At 36.3% G+C, this 22,731-nt stretch overlaps 2 protein-coding genes across 13 annotated transcripts in view; one reads left to right on the forward strand and one right to left on the reverse strand.

Moving 5' to 3' along the window:
- Positions 1-1,779: 1,779 nt before the first annotated feature.
- si:dkey-52l18.4 (uncharacterized protein LOC560708 homolog) lies at positions 1,780-15,139 on the forward strand. 2 transcript variants are annotated; one of them, XM_007229245.4, is made up of 5 exons: positions 1,780-2,128; positions 5,735-6,067; positions 10,207-10,353; positions 12,825-12,853; positions 13,633-15,139. In XM_007229245.4, the coding sequence occupies exons 1-5, from the start codon at positions 2,065-2,067 to the stop codon at positions 13,738-13,740; spliced, it is 681 nt and encodes a 226-aa protein (XP_007229307.2). In that variant the 5' UTR covers positions 1,780-2,064; the 3' UTR covers positions 13,741-15,139. The 2 variants fall into 2 exon arrangements, with proteins under 2 accessions (XP_007229307.2, XP_015459623.2); XM_015604137.3 differs by having other exon boundaries at positions 1,781-2,128; positions 5,735-6,085.
- Positions 15,140-17,558: 2,419 nt separating this feature from the next.
- rap1gap2a (RAP1 GTPase activating protein 2a) overlaps positions 17,559-22,731 on the reverse strand; it is a 208,480-nt gene continuing 203,307 nt past the window's right edge. For all 11 annotated transcript variants that reach the window (XR_002651630.2, XM_022682532.2, XM_022682661.2 and 8 more), the window contains one exon: positions 17,559-22,401. The gene's annotated coding sequence lies outside the window, so the exon portion shown is untranslated. The remainder of the gene's footprint in view (positions 22,402-22,731) is intronic.

A 22,731-nucleotide genomic window follows, 5' to 3' on the forward strand; every position in this document is an offset into this window, starting at 1 on the left:
ACTTCTCTGTCCATGCTGAAGAAAAGCATACCCACAGCATGATAATGCTGCCACCACCATGTTTCACAGTGGGGATGGTGTGTGTTCAGGGTGATGAGCAGTGTTCCATTTCCGCAACACACAGCGCTTTGCATTTAGACCAAAAAGTTCAACTTTGGTCTTATCTGACCACAACACCTTCTATATGTTTCTATATGTTTGCTGTGTCCCTACATGGCTTGTGGCTGCAAACTAAAAAACAAAACTTCTTATGTATTCTTTCTTTCAACAATGTTTTTTTTTTCTTGCTACTCTTCTATTAAGGTCAGATTTGTGGAGTGCACCACTTATAACTGTTCTGTGGAACAGAATCTCCCACCTGAGCTGAGGATTTCTGCAGCTCCTCCAGAGAATTTGTTGCCTTATCTGGAAATGGTAACATAAGGCTATTGGCATATGATATTTGTGATATTACTTTCCATATTCAATTAAATCATTTAGTTCTACTATTCACTCTAGAAAGAGATATTTCTTGCATTGTAACTTCAATTAGACACATTTTTTACAAAAAAAAAGGAAAAAAGAAAGTTGATTCAGATTTATTTTTTTCAAACTTTAGCACCACCTTGCGGATAAAAAAAATAAGAATATTTTTCATGATAAATTAATATGTCAAATTAAAATGTCTCTTTTAATGTAATAAAATAAAAATATGTATACATGTATATGTGTTTATAAATTACATTTCTACCAGCACCTCAAAAATCAGGGACATCTCCTTTAGAATTCCTTAGATTCCTTCAGATTGCTATGGGTCAACCCAATCAAGAGATATAAAACTTAATTCTATTTAATTGATATTAATTCTATTTAAATTAAACACACAGGTGCATCTCAAAAAATCAAATATCATTAGAAAAGTTACTATATTTCAGTAATTCATTTCAAAATCTGAAACTCATATATTAAATAGATGTATTACACACAAAGTGATCTATTTTAAGTGTTTATTTACTTTATTGTTGATTATTATGATTTACAGCCAATAAAAACCCAAAAATCAGTATCTTAGAAAATTACAATATTATATAGGACCAATTGGTACTTTTGGCAGTGTGGGCAGTTTACCAAGACCTGCTGGAAAATGAAATCTGCATCTCCATAAAAGTTGAACACTGCACTGACTTTAGACTTGATAATAAAACACAGTGGATCAACACCAGCAGATGACATGTCTCTCCAAACCATCACTGATCATCAGTAAATTTTGTATTTCATTTGTAAATCAAGGGAGCAGAGTCTGGAGGAAGAGTGGAGAGACACACAGTCCAAACTGCTTGAGGTCTAGTGTGAAGTTTCCACAATCAGTGATGGTTTGGAGAGACATGTCATCTGCTGGTGTTGATCCACTGTGTTTTATTATCAAATCTAAAGACAGTTCAGTTCATGCTTCCCTCTGCTGACAACTTTTATGGAGATATGGATTTCATTTTCCAGCAGGATTTGCTGCACACTGCCCACACTGCCAAAAGTACCAATTGGTCTTATATAATATTCAATAATAATAATATAATATTCTATCTATCTATCTATCTATCTATCTATCTATCTATCTATCTATCTATCTATCTATCTATCTATCTATCTATCTATCTATCTATCTATCTATCTATCTATCTATCTATCTATCTATCTATCTATCTATCACAGTGGATACATTTTAAACCCGTATTAGTGTCTAAATGATTTAAGAAAATTCCATTTAGAGCAGTTTATATTACAAATGTAATATAGACTAATTCAGGTCATCAAGTCTTTGGTCTCTGTGAACAGGAAGGATATGGTATTTTCCTTCTGCATGGAAAGCAACCAAATGAACTTCCTTCCTACTGAACCACCATTACAATAGTCCTGAGGGCAGCGGTCTGAAGCAGACGAGTAGTTATTACAGCTCAGAGTTAAAGCGAGATGGACAGGCTGTGCGTTAAAATACTGAGATTTATGCTTTAAACAGACTGAGGGAGGTGTTTGGAATCTATTGGGGAATGTGTGAGAAATCGTCCAGCTTCTCCACGCCTTTACAGGATGCCGAATGCACTTCTGGATGGATGTCTGATGATTGTTCTGGTGTTTTCTTGTCATCTTCAAGGTGAGTTAAGGAGCTAAAGCTCTTTATACAACCAGTATTTGTGTTGATGTTTCCCTCCAGTTTTAGGCTTTTGGAATTGTTGCTTATGAAAGTCGGAATAGTCCTTTTTCTGTTTGATCTGGAGCAAACAGCATCTATTTCTTTAAAAAAAAACAAAAAAGATCTGGAATACTGATTCATCTGAACACAATACACAAATACAGCTCTGGGAAAAAATAAGAGACCACTTTTACCAAATTAAAAACCTCTGGAATATAATCAAGAGGAAGATGGATGATCACAAGCCATCAAACCAAGCTGAACTGCTTGGATTTTTGCACAGGAGTGACATTAAGTTATCCAAAAGCAGTGTGTAAGACTGGTGGAGGAAAGCATGCTCCCAACGTTATACTTTGTTGGGTGTTGTGGGGGATTTTAACGTTGTTTGTTGGTGTTTTCAATGTGTCTTTATGTGTTTAAATGCTTGTTTAGATAAGTGAGGTTTAGTTTTAGTTCTACTTGTACTATTACTAGAGTGTTATTCACTTTTTTGTTGGGTTGATGGAAAAGATGAATAAGAGTCTCCACTGGAGTGTTGGAATATTATAAGCCACTGCCTTTTATAGTATCCAGCTGAAAGGGGTGTATATGTGAAGGAAATAGTGCTAGTATGTGAAATATAATACATGAATAACAACATTTATAATTAAATATATATATATAATTTACCTCTGGGTGATAAACTATTACATTTTGCGTATTATACTACCCCAAATCAGCTAGTTAGCAGGAGGCTACAGGTCAATAATACTCACCTCATACTCAAGAGCTAGCTGTTAGCAGCTAAAGCTAATGCTCCAGCAGTGCTAGGTGAGGTTAGCAGCAGGCTACAGGTCAATAATTCACACAGTAAAGTTACGTGGGATGAACCGCTACTCAAGGGCGTAGGAGCGGGTTTGATATTGGGGGGGACACATTTGCTAATATGCACCAAAGCCCACATAGTTTCTTAGAACAACATTTAAGGAATTACTTTTAATCACAAATAATCCATTTTTTCTGTACTCTGTTTATTATTAGTTACATCCAAGTAAAGGTGACTTTACAACCGCCATGTTACTCCAAATTACATTTAAACAAAAATGCGTGAAATGTCTGAATTATATACATATATGACAAAAACTGATCAGTTATCATCTGCGCTTTTAATTGTTTCTACTGAAAGCACTTCTTATGATGGTGTCCTTTTTTGAAAAAAGAATGTAACTTTACGTTTCATAGAGATTTTTGACAGAAGTTAATATAAATATTAGACTAAAGAAAAAAACATTTGCATTCGCCTGGAATCCCTCTATTTACTCAGGATTTAGTCTTACTGTGAACTACAAATAAACAGAAGTCAGGTTAGAGCAGTGTTTCTCAACCCTGTTCCTACACATTCTACTGCATATCCCCACTGCCTTCTCTGCTTTAAAGGCACTTAATAAAGTAAGTGGAGGTATGATGTGTCTAATACACTGCTGACATACATAATGATTTATGCTCAATAGGGGGCTAAGGGGTTTTAACAGGTAAACTCAGTAAAGGACTGTTTATTAGCTAATCAGTTGGATCTGGTGGAAAACACACAATTTTAGGGCAGAGATCAGGGTTAATAAACTGCTTTAAACTACCAACATAAAGTATTGTACTAAATTCTGGCTATCCACTACAGCTGGCTTCTAGCTAACTATTTTTTTAGTTTACTATAGCTTACAATAAGTCCTGCAATCCTAAATGAATAAACACAATTTGAAAATGAAATAGTGATTAGCTGATCAGGCATATCAGGGCAAGCTGAACATAACATTTATGTTTTTTTAAGCCTTGACTCCCTGTCTAGCTAATTCCAAAGTTAAGATAACTGACTAACACAGCTGCAGTTTATTAATCACACGGTGGGTTTAATCTGTGTGTTTTGATTTGGAGAGGAGTCTTTTTAACCAGCTATCAGAAATAATCTCAACACAGGTCACATGGTTAGCTCCGTTACCTCTTAGAAAAATCGCTGTATATCCAGATTTACTTCAACACCAGCTGATGCTGGACACCGCTTCTAAATCTCACAGCGAGGGGGAGGGGCTTCTCCTCCACCAGCACGCTAACTCTTCTCGCAAGACCAGCGAGCTGATTGGCTGTTTATTCTGAAAGGCGGGACTTTCTCCCTGAAACGCACCGTGATTGGTTTCCCAGCGCTTAGCGGTCGGTCTCTTCATTAACAGTACGACTGAGCTGAGCGAAACTATTTCATTTTTGGGGGGGACATATCCACCTGTTTCTAATATTGGGTGGGACATGTCCCACCCATCCCCCCCGGTTCCTACGCCAATGCCGCTACTTACCGCTAATATCACCTTGACTTACCGAAACACTCAGGATTCACCGCGGCTAGCGCTAACAGTTAGCTGCTAATAATCTGGAAATCTAAGCTTTCTGTAAATAAACAAAAGCACTTTACTCACCCAAATAAACAGTTTTCAGGAAAGAAATCTGTGTAGATTAACATCCAGCAGTCAATTTACTTTAAAAAAATGCTTTTTTAAAAAGAATTACAGTTTTGTTTTACTTAACGTATCTTAGCTTTACAGGTCTCGCCAACCAGCGGTGTAAAATGCACTCTTGGTGTAGTAAAACATGATAAAAAGTACTTACCTTTGATGAATAGCCCAACTCCGTTCTCCCACAGCGTTCTGAGATCCAGAAATTTTAACAGTTTGTCCAAACACCCATCAGACTGGGTGACACGGGGCATAATCAAATAAAATCAAATAAATCGCTTTTTAAACTGTTATCCAGCTCAAAGTAGCTCCACACTTCTTTGCTAGAATCCGGAGAGCCCTGACATTTAAAACGAGGGATTAATAACTTAAAAAGTGCACAAGAACCTTATAAAAAAACATGTTTACACCCCATAATGCTAGCTTCAGCTCCATGCCCCGCCATATTTGTACTGATAGTGTCATAGACACACATATATATTCAAAAATATACATTCAAAAATATACATTCAAAAATATACATTCAAAAAAAAGGTAAAAGGTAAGAAAGGTAAAATAAAAAGGTGCTTGGTAATATTTTGATCAAAACATGATCAGTTCCAGGAAAATATAACAATTCTGCTTCTGTTTACATTTTAAACGATTATATTTTTGAGCAGCCGTATGGCTTCTGGAGTAAAAGAGATCAGGGCATGTGGCTGTCTGATATAATTACTGTGTTATAAGACCTGAAAGAGGAACTGACAAAAACAAAGAAAAAACACACCAAAACAGCCTAGGGTTCAAAGGGTTAAAATATATTTTAACCCTTTGAACCCTAGAAGAACCCACTGTTCTTGTTGTAGTTTAATTTGAGGGATCATTTTTTCACGTTTGTTGACAAACTCTAGACCCTCTGCCCATCTTTGCTCTTTAAATACTGTGAAGTTCCCCACTGTGGGACTAATAAAGGATTATCTTATCTTATCTTACCATATGTTACCTTAGCTTATTAAAACTCAGCTTTTTTGTGGATTCCATTGTGGATTTTTCCTGTTTGAAATCATTATTATTATTTGTTTATTTATTTATCACATTTGATCTCTTTCAGTCGGTGTGACAGGGTGCGTAAATCGAGTGGTGGCAACCCGCGGAACCCTATATGTGCCAGAAGGGGGCAGCACCACTTTGCAGTGTGTGGTGGAGGAGTGTGGGCTGAAAGACTGGACCGGAGGATGGCGTCGGAAAGTTGGAGAACATTTCACTCCACTCACACCATCTCCACAGTTCCATCTATCCAACTACACTGTATCAGCCAACAGGACACGCCTACTACTCAACATTCAGAACCTCAGCCAATCAGATTCAGGGGGGTATAATTGCATGGTCCAAAGTCTGCATTACACCAGTCAAGGGCATATAACATACCTCAACGTGACGTCAGGTAACCATGTAAACATCAGTACGTATCCTGTCTTAATACTTTTTAATACTGCTAATTTGTGTTTTTATGAAGCTTTATGAAGACCTGAGCTCACAGGATGACTAATACAAATTCTAATACATTCTAATACAAATTAATTGTACACAGTTTTCCATTTAATCCATAAACAACTGGCTAAAACATTTAATGTCTACTTTAGTTTGGCATTAGATTTGTGGCATTAATGCAGCAGGAAAACACCAAACTATTTAAAAGTCATATTTTTCGGACTATAAGGAGCATTTAAAATACTTTAATTTTCACCTTGGGATACCGGAACACACTCTAGCGCTATGGCAGGCACCATTTGCTTCCCGCCAGTGCTGCGGTTAGCAGCTAATGCTAATGCTGCTGCACCCAGCCTTATTGCTGAAGAAATTTCACTAGAAAACTGAACCTTAGACAAACTTTTGGAAATCTAAGCTTACTGTAAATAAATGGAAGTACTTTACTCACCCAAATAAACCGTTTTCAAGAGAAAAATCTCAATGTTGCATCCTTACTAGTGTCACTTAATGCGCCTCATAATCCGGTGTGCCTTATGTATGAAAATATACCAGAAAATAGACATTTATCAATAATAAATCAATCCAATACCAAGTAAATACAGGGCCAGTATTGTTGATACCGTAACCAATACCAATACTTTTGGTTTTCCTTTAATTAATCATGCTTATGATGATAAAACGCAGGACAAAGTTTTCAGGCTAATAAAATTCTTTTATTAAGTAACTCAGATATGTTTATAGAAAAAAAACTACATTTCTCTTGCATTTGCAATTAACAAACTATTTTTTTTTCCTAAGGAGAAGGTCATGCCACAGCATCTCAATCAGACTTTGACTAGGCCACTCCAAAACATTTATTTAGTTTTTTAAGCCATTCAGAGGTGGCTTAAAACAGCAGAATTCCTGGTTCCAAATTGCATGTTGTCCAGGCCCTGAGGCAGCAAAGCAGCCCTGGAACATCACACTACCACCACCATGTTATACGTTCAGTATGATGTTCTTTTTCTGTAATTATGTGCTAGTTTTACACCTTAAAATCTGAAAATGACAGTAGGGGTTTATTGAAAATATAGAAAGAAAGAAATATATAGTTTTCAGTTTAACCCAGATGAAGTGATCAGTTTAAACCTGTTTGGGGCCCAACTTTCCTTTTTTGGTTTAGCACTGGAGCTACAGTGACGTGAAAAAGTATTTCCCCCCTGCAGATTTCTTTTGTTTTTGCTTTTTTGATATTTTTATGATTACCAAACAAGCATTAATATCAGAAAGATAACCTGAGTAAATATAAAAAGCACTTTTTAAATGATAATTTTATTTATTAAAGGGAAAAAATATACAAACCAATCTATCCCTGTGTGAAAAATAATAACTAGGGCTGTGCAATACTGCAAAATTTGGTATCAATGCAATACCAATTAAATACAGGGCCAGTATTGCCGATACCGATACCAATACCAATACTTTTTACTACTACCATCTACTTTTGTGTAGGGGAGATTAATGTATCATAATGTATCATAATTTATGACGTCAATGCATCATCAATATGCAAATTTAAATGAAAACTTGAATTATTTAATTGATAATTTAATTATGTTGTTAGTTTTCATTTAATTAATCATGTTTATGATGACAAAACACAGGACAACGTTTCCAGGTAAACAGAAAACTTAAAACTTAAATGTACTTTTTGGGGATGCAATCTGCATTTGCAATTAACAACCTTTTTTTCCCCTAATGTTCCTTTAACAGTTAACATAAAAGATTTATTCAGCCATATTTATATTTCAGGGTTGAGGCATAGCTATATCTTTTTATAGGTAGCGTATCAATTTTTCAGTTCCAGTGAAATAATTAATATAGAAAAAGAATTAAAAGAATTAACTGGCTAAATATATATTTCCTTTGTGACTGTCTGAATAGTCTATCAATCAGTCTGCTAAACTACAGTAATGACCAACTAAACTGAATAATAACCTAGCTTATCTAATGCTGGAGACTAAATCTTACTTTTACTTCACTATAAGCTACCTGGATATTGTTGCTAATGCTGAAACGCCTCTGCAGGGACCTCTGTCTCAGTGCTGTGGTTCTGCTTTCTGCTTCCTCTTTCTGCCTGCTTGAGTTTTGGTTGAGGGGTGTTTTTATGTGCTCGTATAAATTTGTGGTGCTGCCACAGTTCCGAATTTCTTTTCCTTTAAACACCGCAGGTTACATTGGTTTGGTTTTCAGCTGTAAAAAAGATGGGCATGTTGATCCAAATATCGATAATATTAATACCAACACTGGTATTGATATTGATCAATACTCGCTTTTTTCTCTCCTGCATGCACTGACTGCTGCAGACTTTTTTTTTTTTAACACTAATTTAAGAAAAAACTAAATGGTACTAAAAGGAAGAAAATTCCTTATTTTTAATTGTTTTTTCTAAGAATGATTTTATTTAAAAAAAGAAAGAAAGAAAGTAAGAATTAGATTTGGTGTCTAGTGAGGGGAGAATTTTTATTTTATTTTTGTATTGCTGTTTCTCCTTCTCTGTGTCAAAAAAGATTTCTTTTCCTAATGTTAAGGCAAACTAAATATTAAAAAATATCGGTATCAGCATCGCCAATAATGGCCCTGCATTTACTTGGTATCGGATCGATACCAAAATTCCCAGTATCGCCCACCTCTACTGCTCGCATCGCAGTAAGAGAGTGTAACAGCGGAGCCCCCCTCTGGCCCTGTATTTACTTGGTATTGGATTGAGGGGAGGGGCTTATTGAGCCGGATTGAAGTGAAGGAAGAGCGGTGTTGTACGGCCAGTCGGAGAGAAACTGAAACTGAAGAATTAGTCTCATCACAAAAGTTTGATCAATGCCCAATACCAATGTTAGTATCGATGCTATCGATATTTTAAATCCATCCGCCCACCCGTAAAAATAACCAGGTTGTGCCACCTTTGGCAGCAACATTGGAGGATTTTCCAGCTTCCTGTTTAAGATCATCCACAGCATCTCAATCAGACTTTAACTAGGACAATCCAAAATCTTCATTTAGTTTTTTTTAAGCCATTCAAAGCAGCCCTAGAACATCATACTACCACCACCATGTTTTACATTCAGTATGATGTTCTTTTTCTGTAATTATGTGTTAGTTTTATGGGACACACATCTTCCAAAAAGCTCAATTTTGTCACATCAGTCCACAGAATATTTACCCAAAGTCCTGAAGATCATTAAGATGTTTTTTTGGTAACTGTGACATGAGCCTTTGTGTTGTTTTTGGTCAGCAGTGTTTTTTGTCTTGGAACTCTCCCATGGAGACCATTTTCACCCAGTCTCTTTCTTATTATTGAATCATTAACACTGACCTTAACTGAGATAAGTGAGACCTGCATCTCTTTAAATGTTGTTCTGGGTTCTTTTGTGACCTTCTGGATGAGTTGTCCATGTCCTTTTGGAATAATTGCATGTTCACCAGTGTTCCATGTTTTCTCCATTTGTGAATATTAGCTCTCACTGTGGTCTGCTAGAGTTTCAAAGCCTTAGAAATGACTTTGTAACCTTTTCCAGACTGATAGATGATCCATGATTATGTTTTCTCATCTGTTTTTGAATCTTTTATCTGCTTCATGTTGTCAGACAGGTTCTATTTAGGTGATTTCTTGATTCTTAAAGTCTGTCAGTAATTAGGCCTGGTTGTGATTAGTGAAATTGATCTTAGCTAATTAATTAAACAGTTAATTTATGGGAGGCTAGATTGGTTTGGATAGGTTTTTTTTTCCTTTAAAAAATAAAATCATCTTTTAAAAAAGTGCTTTTTATATTTACTCAGGTTATATTTGTCTGGTATTAAAGTTTGTTTGATAATCTGAAAAATGTAAGTATGACAAAAATGCAAAAACACAGAATTCTGTAAGTGGGGAAATACTTGCCTTGTGTTTTTGTTTATTAATAGAGAGTTAAACGTTTTTGCATTACCATATATTTCCAGTAATTTTGGAGAATAAGTCCAGTTATGATTAGTGAAATTGGAGTTAGTAAAAATCATGAAACAATCAAATGAAAGCTATTACTTAATAAAACTTGCCTTTATGATTTGTATCTGCAGCTGAGTCGACACACAGAAAGCTCTCTCATAGGATACTGGTGTGGATTGGTGCCAGTCTGTGTTTTCCACTGGCTCTGGGCCTGTCCTGCTGTCTGGCCTCCATACGACTGCGTCCACCACCTGTTCCACCACGCTTCAGAAGCTCCTGTAAGATCTTCATCCCTGTCTGCATCCTCACTGCATGACTGTCATATCATTAGGCTTTTATAACCCTTACAGCAATGACTCATTACTCCCCCGCTGTCCTGCACTCATAGTGAGTTTAAACAATCCGTGCACGAGCACACGTAAGTCATGACTCACTGCTTAGTGGGTCTGCTGGTGTTGTGCCGAATGTAAAACCCCTGACATGAAAAGCCCCCTCTTTCCAGAGCAAGTACACCGTCTTCTTGATAAAAGCAAAATTAATCTGCTCTAAATTGTTTAGAAATATGTACAAAAATCACGTTTATCTCAGTCACGGTTACATACATAGCGACATAAGGAGCACTCCTGAGAGGGGGTGATTTTCCTGGTAGCGGTGGAGCGTATTGGCCCCCGGCATGGTTCAAATCTGCACTCCAATTTGTTTTTAAAAAATCTGTGTCCGAGCACGCTTACATAATTACTCACTGCTCAGTGGGCTTGCCGATATTGTGCCAAATTCAATACCCCCACCATAAAAAGCACCCTCTCTCAGGAGCATGTGCACAACGTCTTCTTAATAAAAATGGAGATAATCTGTTTTAAATGACTTAGAAATATGCACCAAAAGTCACAGTTATCTCAGTCACATTTACAGTCATGTGAAAAAATTAGGACACCCTATGAAAGCCTGTATATTTCCTAATGTATTTGGACATATTTAATATCAATCTTAACAGTACTCAGAGATCCAAGTAATATGACTAAACAATTAAAAATGAAGAAAAGTCTTTTTACAACTTTTCTGTAAAATGTAATTTAATAAGAATGCAATTTCAGGTGAGGAATAAATTAGGACACCCCTATATATTGATCCACTTATCACTTAAGATCACTCACAGGTGTATCACATCAGGTGCACATGATCAAAACATCATTACCCAACATTTTAAATGAAGCTTGCTCTATTCAAACCTCTGAAATTTAGTTTGGTGTGTCCTTGACTGTAGAAGTAAGAGTGAGCACAATGGTGAGATCCACAGACGTGCCTGAGGGTCTCAGAAAGAAGATTGTGGCTGCGTATGAGTCTGGTAAGGGATTTGAAAAGATCTCAAAAGAATTTGAAATCAGCCATGCAGAAAATAGTTTGGACATTCAAAACAACTATGCCCAGGTCTGGCCGTCCAAGCAACTTCACCCTAGAGCTTAGATTCTCTGCCCAAACTCGACCCATCCCAAAGCCCAACCCGAACTCGGGTCAGGTCGGGCCAAGATTTCCCACCACTTTCCTCTGTCCGGGTCGGGTCGGGCTACAGAAAATAGTCTGACATGTAGGCATCTGTTTTTTAATCATATTTTTATTTTATACAAAGCTCTGGCGTGATAATCACAGTGTAGCTAAGTAACCAACTATCCTTAAGGAAAACGAACAAAATAATAAAAACTGAAAATGAAAAAACATTTTCGTTAACAAAAACTAATAAAAACGGTAATTAAAAGGAAACAACATAACTAACTAACCAAAACATATTGAAATTACTGATAGAATACACTTAGTTTTCGTGTTTGTTAATTCATTTATAAGCGCTGTTTCTACTCCGGCAGCGCGCGACAGAAAAGCACGTGTTTTGTAGTAAAACTGGAGATACAGTATGTGGAATAAACTCCACCCAGCTATAGGTCCATCTGAGAAGCAGCTGTGAGAACCTTTACTTGTGAGTAGCTCATACACCTGAACACCTCAAGCGGGAGGATGAAGCGATAAATCTCAGTTAGAACAAGTTAGAATGTTATAATCACGCAGCTCTGGGCGCACGTGAGCTCCTCCACTTGTCCGCGTTTGACTTGCAGCGTTGTGTGCAGCTGTTTAGAAAACATTTTTATTAAATAATAGTTCTGTGCTTCATGGGTCGGACTCGGGATCATAATGACAGTTTATGGGTCGGGTCGGGCAATTTTTTTCTCCAATTTTTTTAAGAAAAACATAAAGTCCAGACTAAAGTTTGCCAGAGAGAATGCAGACAAAGACCAGGACTTCTGGAATAATGTTCTTTGGACAGATGAGTCTAAAGTTGAATTATTTGGGCACCAGAACAGAAGACATGTTTAGCGTAAACCAAATACAGCGTTCCAAGAAAAGATTGTTTAATTGTTGTTTAATTGCAATTAAATAGCTTTCTTTTCACGAAAGAACACTCCTTAATAAAGAGCTGACTATTTTATGGGGTGTCCTAATTTTTCACATGACTGTATATTCTAAGCGACATGCGTACCATGCCCTGGCACAGTTCAGAATGATCACACTAGTCAATCGAGCTGTGCATTGGCATGCATTGCCTAGTGTGAGTACACACTAAGTTATTTCTATTAGGCTGCTCATCATTTTGATATTATGCTCCTGCACTGTCTATGAGTCCTGTTCACCTGTATTGCAATATCATCATCTAGACTTGCTCCTCATTCTACTTAACAGTTCCTTCTTTTTCTGTTTGTAGCCACTGCTCGAGTTAAACCTAAAATCGAGGTAAGTACTTTAAAAGTTCTTTGGTAATTAAATTATGTAAGGTAAAGGTTACACTAGGCTCTTGCACAAACTTCACATTTATTTTAAAAGTTATATAAATATATATATATATATATATATATATATATATATATATATATATACATTTTTAAATATTTATCAGTAACATCTGGTGGTTATATTTAAGAGGTTTTCCAGGAATTTACTCCTGTGTTATGAAACTAAACACCAGGCAAAACACATCAAATCTAACACATGCTGACATTTTACACAATTAAAGACTGTAAAAAATAACATATAAAATATACTTAATACGTTTAAAACAACTATTTGCTCTCACTTTGTTTAGTAGAGTTTACTCCATATTTTGAGTAAATATTAACTTAAGTGAAGAAGTAAGACCTAGAAAAAAATAACAAACATCTTTCCAATTGGTCCCTAACATCCTTTATTTGCATAATAGGCATGTCTCTACTACTTTCTCTCAGGTATTCAGTTCTATTTAATGTAATGGTTCACTGCCTGGTTACAGTGTTGTAGGTGTTAAGAGCAAGTTGCCCTTTTCTTCACTGCGAAGCATGACTTTACCCTGGTTTAGAACTGCAATGCATTACTTTTGCACTGTTTAATTTAGAGTAAATGTATTTACAGTGTATGGCTAGCTATATTTTACAGTACCTTATTAAAGAACCCGAACATTTAAAATACATTTGGTTATTGTAAAGGATGATTGCAGTATTATAATATATGTATTCATACCACATCTGGAATTTTTGCAGGTTGTGTACACATCTGTAGTCCTGAAGAGTCCGAGACAGACAAAATCCAAGAGTCCTGCAGAGAGAGAGCCCACTGTATACACCTCACTTAACTTCTCTGTAGTCTGAGGATCCAGACCTTCACCCACCGGATCTTATCTTCCCTGGAAGAAGACTCCTCAGACCTCTCAGGTTCTAAAAAAAAAAAACATTTCCATGCAGCAGTTGAGTGTTTATTCATCACTGTATTGGTTCATTCTGTCGGAGATTCTTGAGAACAATGTTGAAGAATCAGTGAGAAAGTTGAAGTTAAAGCACCGTGGCTGGATACTTCAACAAGACAACGACCCAAAACACTAATCACTAAACACTGCTCAAAATCTACTAAAGCATTCATGTAGAGGAACAAGTACAACATTCTGGAATGATGATCTTAGTGCTCAGACCTGAATATTATTGAAAAACAATCTGTGGTGTGATTTAAAGCAGCTGTCCATGATCAGAAACCATCAAACCTGACTGAACTGAAGATGTTTTGTAAAGAAGAAAATGGACCAAAATACCTTCAACCAGAATCCAGACTCTCATTGGAAGCTATAGGAAGTGTTTAGAGGCTGTTATTACTGCAAAAGGAGGATCTACTAAATACTGATGTAATTTTTCTGTTGGGATGCCCAAATTTATGTACCTGCCTAATTGTATAAACTCTTCTATATGATATATTTAACTGAAATTGCTGATCCGAACAACCAATGATTTATAAAAGAAAATCATAAAATATTATCAGGGGTGCCCAAACTTTTTCATACCACTGTATAAGTCTCCTGTTTATAAGTGTGCTTTCAATGTAACTCTCCTGTTTATAATGCTGCTGTAACTACAGTTGCAAGAAAAACCCTTTGGCATTACTTGGATTTCTGCATAAATTGGTCAGTAAATGTATTTCTGATCTTCATCTAAGTCACAACAATAGACAAACACAGTCTGCTTAAACTGATACCACTGATATACAAAAAAGTATATGTTTACATGGTTTTATTGAACACAACTTGTTAAAATTCACAGTGCAGGGTGGAAAACGTATGTGAACCTTTGGATTTAATAACTGGTTGACCCTCTTTTGGCAGCAAAAACCTCAACCAAATGTTTCCTGTAGTTACAGTTTAGACCTGCACAACAGTCAGGAGGAATTTTGGATCAGTCCTCTTCACTAAACTGTTTCAGTTCAGCAATATTCTTGAGATATCTGGCCGACATCAATGGAAAAATAATTTCCCAAGCTAACCAAGACATTTTGCAGGAAAACTTAAGACCATCTGTCCGCCAACTGAAGCTCAACAGAGGATGGATAATGCAACAGGACAACGACCAAAAACATAGAAGCAAATCAACAACCGAATGGATTCAACAGAAGAAAATACGCATCCTGGAGAGTCCTGACCTCAACCCAACTGAGATGCTGTTGCACGACCTCAAGAGACTCTCCAGAAGGCGTATTGTCTTCTTTTGTAGCCATTCGGTTGTTGATTTACTTCTATGTTTTGGGTCAGATATCTCAAGAATATTGCTGAACTGAAAGTTGAAGTTGAAGTTTAGTGAAGAGGAATGATCCAAAATTCCTCCTGACTGTTGTGAGCTTCAGTTGGCAGACAGATGTTTTTAAGTTTTCCTGCAAAATGTCTTGGTAAACTTGGGAATTCATTGTTCCGTTGATAAGGGCAATCCATGCAGGCCCTGAGGCAGCAAAGCAGCTCCAAACCATGATGCTCCCTCCACCATGTTTCACAGTTGGGATGAGGTTTTGATGATGGTGTGCTGTGCCTTTTTTTCTCCACACATAGCGTTGTGTGTTCCTTCCAAACAACTCAATTTTGGTTTCATCTGTCCACAGTATATTTAGCCAGTACTGCTGTGGAACATCCAGGTGCTCTTTTGCAAACTTCAAATGTGCAGCAATGTTGTTTTTTTTTTTTTGGACAGCAATGGCTTCCTCCGTGGTGTCCTCCTATGAACTTTGTTCTTGATTCTTGTTTAATATTTTTCTTATTGCAGATTTGTCAATAAAAATGTTAGCATGTGCCAGAGATTTCTGTAAGTCTTTAGCTGACACTCTAGGATTCTTCCTCACCTCATTGATCATTCTGTGCTGTGCTCTTGCAGTCATCTTTACAGGACGACAACACCTAGGAAGAGTAGCAACAGTGCTGAACTTTCTCCATTTGTAGACCATCTGTCTTACCGTGAACACATGAACATCACGGCTTTTAGAGATATTTTTGTAAACATTTCCAGCTTCATGCAAGTCAACAGTTCTTGAACGTAGGTCTTCTAAGAGCTCTTATGTGTGAGGCATGATTCACATCAAGCAATGCTTCTTAAGAACAGCAAACTTAAAACTGGTGTGTGTGTTTTTATAGAGCAGGGCAGCTTTAACCAACATGTCCAATCTCATCACATTGATTGAACTCCAGGTTGACTGACTCCTGGTTCCAATCAGCTCTTAGAAAAGTCATTAGCCAAAGGGTTCACATACGTTTTCCACCCTGCACTGTGAATGTTAACATGTTGTGTTTAATAAAACCATGCAAACATATGATTTTTTGTGTGGTTTTAGTTTAAGCAGACTGTGTTTGTCTATTGTTGTGATTTAGATGAAGATCAGAACACATTTAATGACCAATTTATGCAGAAATCCAAGTAATGCCAAAGGATTACTGCAACTGTGGAACTTTTCTAATACTGTTTATAACTGTGATTTAAATGTAACTCTCCTGTTACATATAATGCTGCTGTAACTATCCCTCCTCTAATACTGTTTATAAATGTGCTGTTACAGTTTGTAACTCTGTTTGTATCGGTGCTTTAGTTGTAACTGTGCTGCAACTGTAACTGTTGATAACTGTGCTGTTATTATATGTAAATGTGCTTTAATTATGATTTACCTGCTTATAAATATGATGTAAAATTGTGTAACTCATCAGTTTACTCCATATTTTGAGTAAATGTTACCTCAAGTGAAGAACTAAGACCTACTTAAAATAATAGAAATAGTTAAATCTTTCCTATTGGCCCTTAACATCCTTTATTTGCATAATAGGTGTGTTTCCTCTACTTTCTTTCAGGTATTCAGTTCTGTTTATTGTAATGGTTGACTGCCTGGTTACAGTGTTATATACTGTAAACCAATACTTTGTTGGAACTCAAAGGATTTAAGTCTGTTTTACATAAAATTGGATATTTCTACACAATACTCAACTATTTTGAGTTAGTTGAACATTTGTGGGCACATATATACATTCAAACTGAGATCTTTGAGTTGAACCAACTTATAATAACTGAGTTTAGTCTGTTGTCATTGGCAGCTTCTTTTCCATTGGCTTCTGTCACAATCTATTTGCATACTGGGTGTGTCCAGCAGTTTCTGACACTCACCATCAGTGTGTAGTGATTCCCCCTGGGCTACCTTAGAAATAAATCAAGTTCATCTTTAGTTGTAATAACTTGGTATTTTAATTTATGCTAACTCAAGTTTTATTCCACAATAATTTAAAAAAATTAGCAAACCGGCTGCCTTAAAAAAGTTAAGTAAACTCAACTTATCTGGTCTTACACTATTACTAAAATAAAAAAGTTAAATCAACTTCTCCTTTAGTTGTTATAACTTGAAGTTCTAAGTTATGCTAACTCAAGTTTTCATTCCCCATTACTTAACTTTTTTAAGGCAACCAGTTTCCTCAAAATGTTTTAAGTAAATTCAACTTATCTGGGCTTACAGTGTTATAGGTCTTAAGAGCAAGTTGCCCCTTTCTTCACTGCAAAGCATGATTTTATTTTTTTCATGATTTTTATATATCTTGTAAAATTGTGTAACTCATCTATCAGTGTTTGTGTGTGAATTTACAGCACTGTACATAAAAAGAGCACTGTAAATAAATGGAAACAGCATGTTTGACACAAAATACAACATTTTATTTCATAATAAATTCTCAATGGCACGTTACATAACCAAATATACATATACATGAATAGTCTCTTAAATTATCTTCAGTTATTTAACTCTGAATTTACTCTGCAGTTAATTATTATTTTACATGACATCGACACGAGGTTTGAAAGCAATAAATTATGTCAGTATAAACACACTGTCGTTGGTGCTCCAGCTCTGTTCACAATCAAACGCAAGCTCCTGGGCAGCAGCAGGACTATCCCACACACACACACACACACTCTCTGCTCGGACACACGCTCTAGTCGAAGCATCACTTTTTAGTCAAATTCTGCACCTAACAGCGCTTCATTCAGACGGGGAGGGGCTACACACTGACGGTAAACCCCCCCCTCACTACGAGTAAAGCATTTGGGTGCCTAGCAAAGCACAGTACAAGTGCAACAAGTCGCTGCTGAAAATCACGCAACACTTTCCTTTGTGGGAAACAATGAACACTTCCCATTTCCCAGACTAGTTCAGAAAGTGCATTATGTTCTCCCAGTCTGGAACGGAAACTGAATCACAAACGTGGCTCACTCAGTCACAAGTCACTTCATTTACATATGGACGATGCGCTCGGGGGGATCTGAAACTATAGCTTTATGTTTATGTACAATTCCGTTCAATGTAATGCTGAAATAATGAATGGTGGAAGTGTGAAAAAAGAAATAAAAAAAATATAATAATAATAATAATAATAATAATAATGTGGAGATTACCTATTGTAACCACTCACTGAATGAACTGAAGGTAAATGATGCATACAATTTTTAATGTCATTAAACTGTTAGCTTTTTTTATATTTTTTTTTTTTTTCAAATTTGTATCGCATTTTCTCCAATTTTCCCCAATTTACATGACCAATTACCCTTATCACTAGTGATGCCCCAACACCAGAAGGGTGAAGACTAGCACATGCCTACTCTGATACATGTGAAGTCAGACTCCGCCCCTTTTTACAAACTGCTGCTGATGTAGCATCTCCAAGTAGCATCACAGCGCTCTCTGAGGAAAGCGCAGCGACTCGGTTCTGATACATCAGCTCACAGATGTTTTGTGCTGATTGACATCACCTTTTGGAATAAAGAGGAGAGAGAGCAAGTCCAATTGCGCTCTCTCAGAGCTCCGGTAGCCGATGGCAAGCTACATGAACAGGATTCGAACTGGACCACTCTGAGCCCATTTTAACTTTCTTTTTTTATTCTATATAATATTCTCACTATTTCTCAGTACTTTGTAAGCCACGGAGTTGGATTTGTGTATCTCTATTTTTGACATATTTTAATTTAATGTTTTTAAAATATGAATAGGTCACACTTTATATAAGTCTCTGTAATAAATGTGTAGTTACACATCAACAATCTATGTAATAACCAGTAACTGTAACTACCCGTAAAATAAGCATTGATGCAGATGTATTACATCTATACAGGTTATGTAATTAGGGCTGTGAGAGTGCTGTTTTTGAATGCTATAAAAATAGAATTAAGATTTGATCATAAGAAGATGGACAAAATATTCTGCTATTTCTAACAGACACTGTGTAATTATGTGTGGAATTATATATATAACCTGTGCAACTGTAATAATGCTCTAGCAATGCATACTTCAATGTTATTACATGTATTGTTAACATGTAATTACACAGTTATTAGAGACACATTATCATGAGGTGGGGTCTATGAATGTTCCAACTGTTTTTTTTTTACGTTTATGTCAGTAAATGTGTCAAATGTGTCAATATAATGAATAGTTTAATAGAAATACTCTAATTTCTCATAAAAAAAATACATAGACTTTCTTTGGTAGAAAAGAATGTATTTATTCCTTCTCCTTTTAATTGATGTAATGTACCCTTGTTGTAAAGTATTCCCTACATTTCCATAAAAACTTGGTTCTTTAGGGAGAACCAAAAAATGCTGATAGAATTATACTTTAATTGTATTATTATTATTATTATTATTATTATTATTATTATTATTATTATTTATCGACTTTATTTTTTACAGATTTTATATTTATATTATTAAGTCATTTTGGAGCATTTCTATTGGTCCATTCATCATGACACAATTGAGAAACAATATAAAGAACAAGCCACAGATTCACCTAAATCTTGTCAAAAGCAAGATTTAGGCCCAATCCCATTTTACCACTTGGCCCTACCCCTACAACCCATGACCCTTCAACCAGGGATTTTTCAGAGGCTCAATCAAATCAGAGGGCTATAAGAATCACTGGCAAGATGGCACAAATTATGAAAACATCCATATTAGCATAGTTTAATATGTAGTTTTAATGTTTTATGGCCATTTACTTCATAACCAGCATTAAAAATTGCTAGTAGTTTGTTTCAGTAACTAGCTAGCTAGCTAACTTTCCTTTTCCACCTTAAATAGTGCAACATATGGCAGAGGCTGCAGCATTTAAGGTGGAATGGAAAAATGTAATCAAATAAAGGCTAATAAAAGTTAATTTCAGCTCCTCATCTCCCAGAGGAATTAAGGAATGGGCAATAATAATGAATTGCTGCATCACCTGCCCCTTTCCTGAAGACATACCATGCCCTAAAGTTAACTACTGTATTTTTTTGCACTATAAGGCACACCTAAAATCCTTTAATTTTCCCAAAAATCGTCTTATAATCCGGTGCACCTTATGTAACAATTTTATCAGACAGGTATTAAGAAGCATTAAAGCCACTCCTCTGAAGTACAGCTTTATACAGCCAACTCTGGCTAGCACTGCTTAAGCAGCATTAGCATTGACTGCTAACTTTGCTAAGCTCTAGGTCTTTCATCATTCAGAGGTGAGACTTTTTGACCTGTAGCTTGCCGATAACTACAGCTAGCATTGCTGGAGCAGCGTTAGCATTAACCGCTAACGTTGCTAGCGTTTTTTACTATTCAGAGGTGAGTATATCGGAGTGTAGCCTGCACGTTTACCGTGTTAAAACAAGCCCTGACTTACTGGAGCCCTCTGGGTTCCTCAGTGTAGCACTGTCAGGCGACATTATCCACTAATGGCTAGCGGTTAGCCATTAATGCTAATGCTTTAGCCTTAATGCTGAAGAAATGTGGGAATCTAAGCTCACTGTAAATAAATGGAAGCGCTTCAATCACCCAAATAAACAGTTTACAGGAAAGAAATCTTTGTAGATTAACATCCAGCACTTGTTTGACTTTAGAAAGAAAGTCTTTTTTTTAAGAATTACAGTTTTGTTTACTTAGTTAGCTAATTCTGCGATGTAGCACTTTGAGATTTGTTTTAAATGTAAAGTGCATTACAAATAAAATGTACAATTATTATTATTATTATTATTATTATTAATTAGAAGGAAAACATGGCGACACCACTGTTCCTTACTAGTTGTTAAAAATTCTTTTTATAATCCGGTGCGCCTGATGTATAAAAATAGACCAGAAAATAGACGTTCATTGATAATGCACCTTATAATCTGGTGCGCCTTTTAGTGCAAAAAATACGGTAGTTAACCAGCAGCTATGTTGCTGAACTTTAGCTCTCCACGGCTATAGCTTTATCTGTATTAGGTTCTTGAAGGACTGTCCCAATTCTTAGAAGGAGGATTTCACCCCTTTCACACTTTTAATGCTGTTCTAAAGGGAGGCGTTACATTTGAAAACAAGGAATAGGGGTACAAAAGAGAAATGGGATTGGGCCTTAAAAGTACTTTTACTTTATTTTTTACTTTTACTTTTTAAAAGTACCATTACTTAATAATGTCCGTACTTCTTCCACCCCTAAACTGGATTTGTACCCAAGCCTCTCCAATCTTGCAACAACTGTTCAAAACAAAGCATTCATGAGTAAATTGGTCACAGAGTGTATACAGTAACTATAAAGCTGCTGATGCAGTGTGAAGTGTGCTAGTGATCTAGAGAAGACTGCAAACTAGCAATGCTATTAAACTAGCATCCTGAAGCCTAAAGACTTTGGCACTTTTTTGGCCAGTAAGCAGCATCTACACACAAATCCCCACACAGACAGAGTGCTAGACTGTTGAATAAATGTGAATACATTCTGTACCATTGTGCTCTATGGCTTCCTATAGATTGAGCTGTAAATATATGCTGTAATATTGAGTACTGTACCGTGTGGATCAGTCAGCACTTACTGAGAACATGGCAATAAGGGCAGTGAATGGTACCAAAAACTACCAAACAATATATAAAGCTCACAGTAATTACAAAAAATAAAATAAAATGAATGTATAAACAGCATCTCATGCTTCCTTTCTCTTTTCATCCATCTCTCGCTTAAACCCTCTCAAACCAACCAACTGCTTCCTTACTATCCTTACCAGAATGCAGCTGATAACCTCGACTATAGAGCAACAAAAAAAAAAAACAGAGGAAAAAAGACAACTGGAGTCTTGATTATCTGATCAAGTGTTTTCCTTCCTTGCAGAAGGTCAGAAGGTCTCTTCTACGCTACCTGTTAGATGAGAAGCAGCATTATCAGAGCGACTGTGCCGTTAAACGTTGAATATAGAAGCTTTCACAGGTTTGTACAGCAGAAGAGTTGTAGAAATAGTCCAGTTTTAGCGGCTGTATGATCCATTAAGACTCTTAAGCTTTTCCGCGGCTCCCGTATCCGTGTCCGTCTCGGCTTGGTAGGCGTGAAGTTGAGCAGTTCATCATGGCGGTTGTGGTGCTGAGCAGTGATGAAGGTGGTTGAGGTGCTGAGCAGTGATGAAGGTGGTTGAGGTGCATACAGCAGATGGTCCCGTCTTTCCTTTAAAATGAGCAGAAAGTCCCTTGGCTCTGAATAAGCTACACTGCCTGGAAAAGAAATTAATTTATATTAATTTACAGTATAAGTATGAAAAGAAAATAAGAGCATTAACATCAATATAATCAATAAAATGTAAAAGAAACAAAAATTGTGTGAGTAAATGCGTACTGTATCCTACAAATTTAAAAAGTAAAGGTTTGCCTGTAATGTTCGTGTGATTTTATCTATTAAAAGCCAAAAATGATTTTACATACCGTATTTTACGCACTATAAATTGCACTAATAATCTGGTGTGCCTTATGTGTGAATTTTACCAGTCAGTAAAGAGCAGTAAAGCCACTCTGCTAAAGTACAGCGTTATAAAGGAGTTTCAGGAA

Source organism: Astyanax mexicanus, chromosome 18 (assembly GCF_023375975.1).
Source record: "Astyanax mexicanus isolate ESR-SI-001 chromosome 18, AstMex3_surface, whole genome shotgun sequence".
Taxonomy (NCBI): domain Eukaryota; kingdom Metazoa; phylum Chordata; class Actinopteri; order Characiformes; family Acestrorhamphidae; genus Astyanax; species Astyanax mexicanus.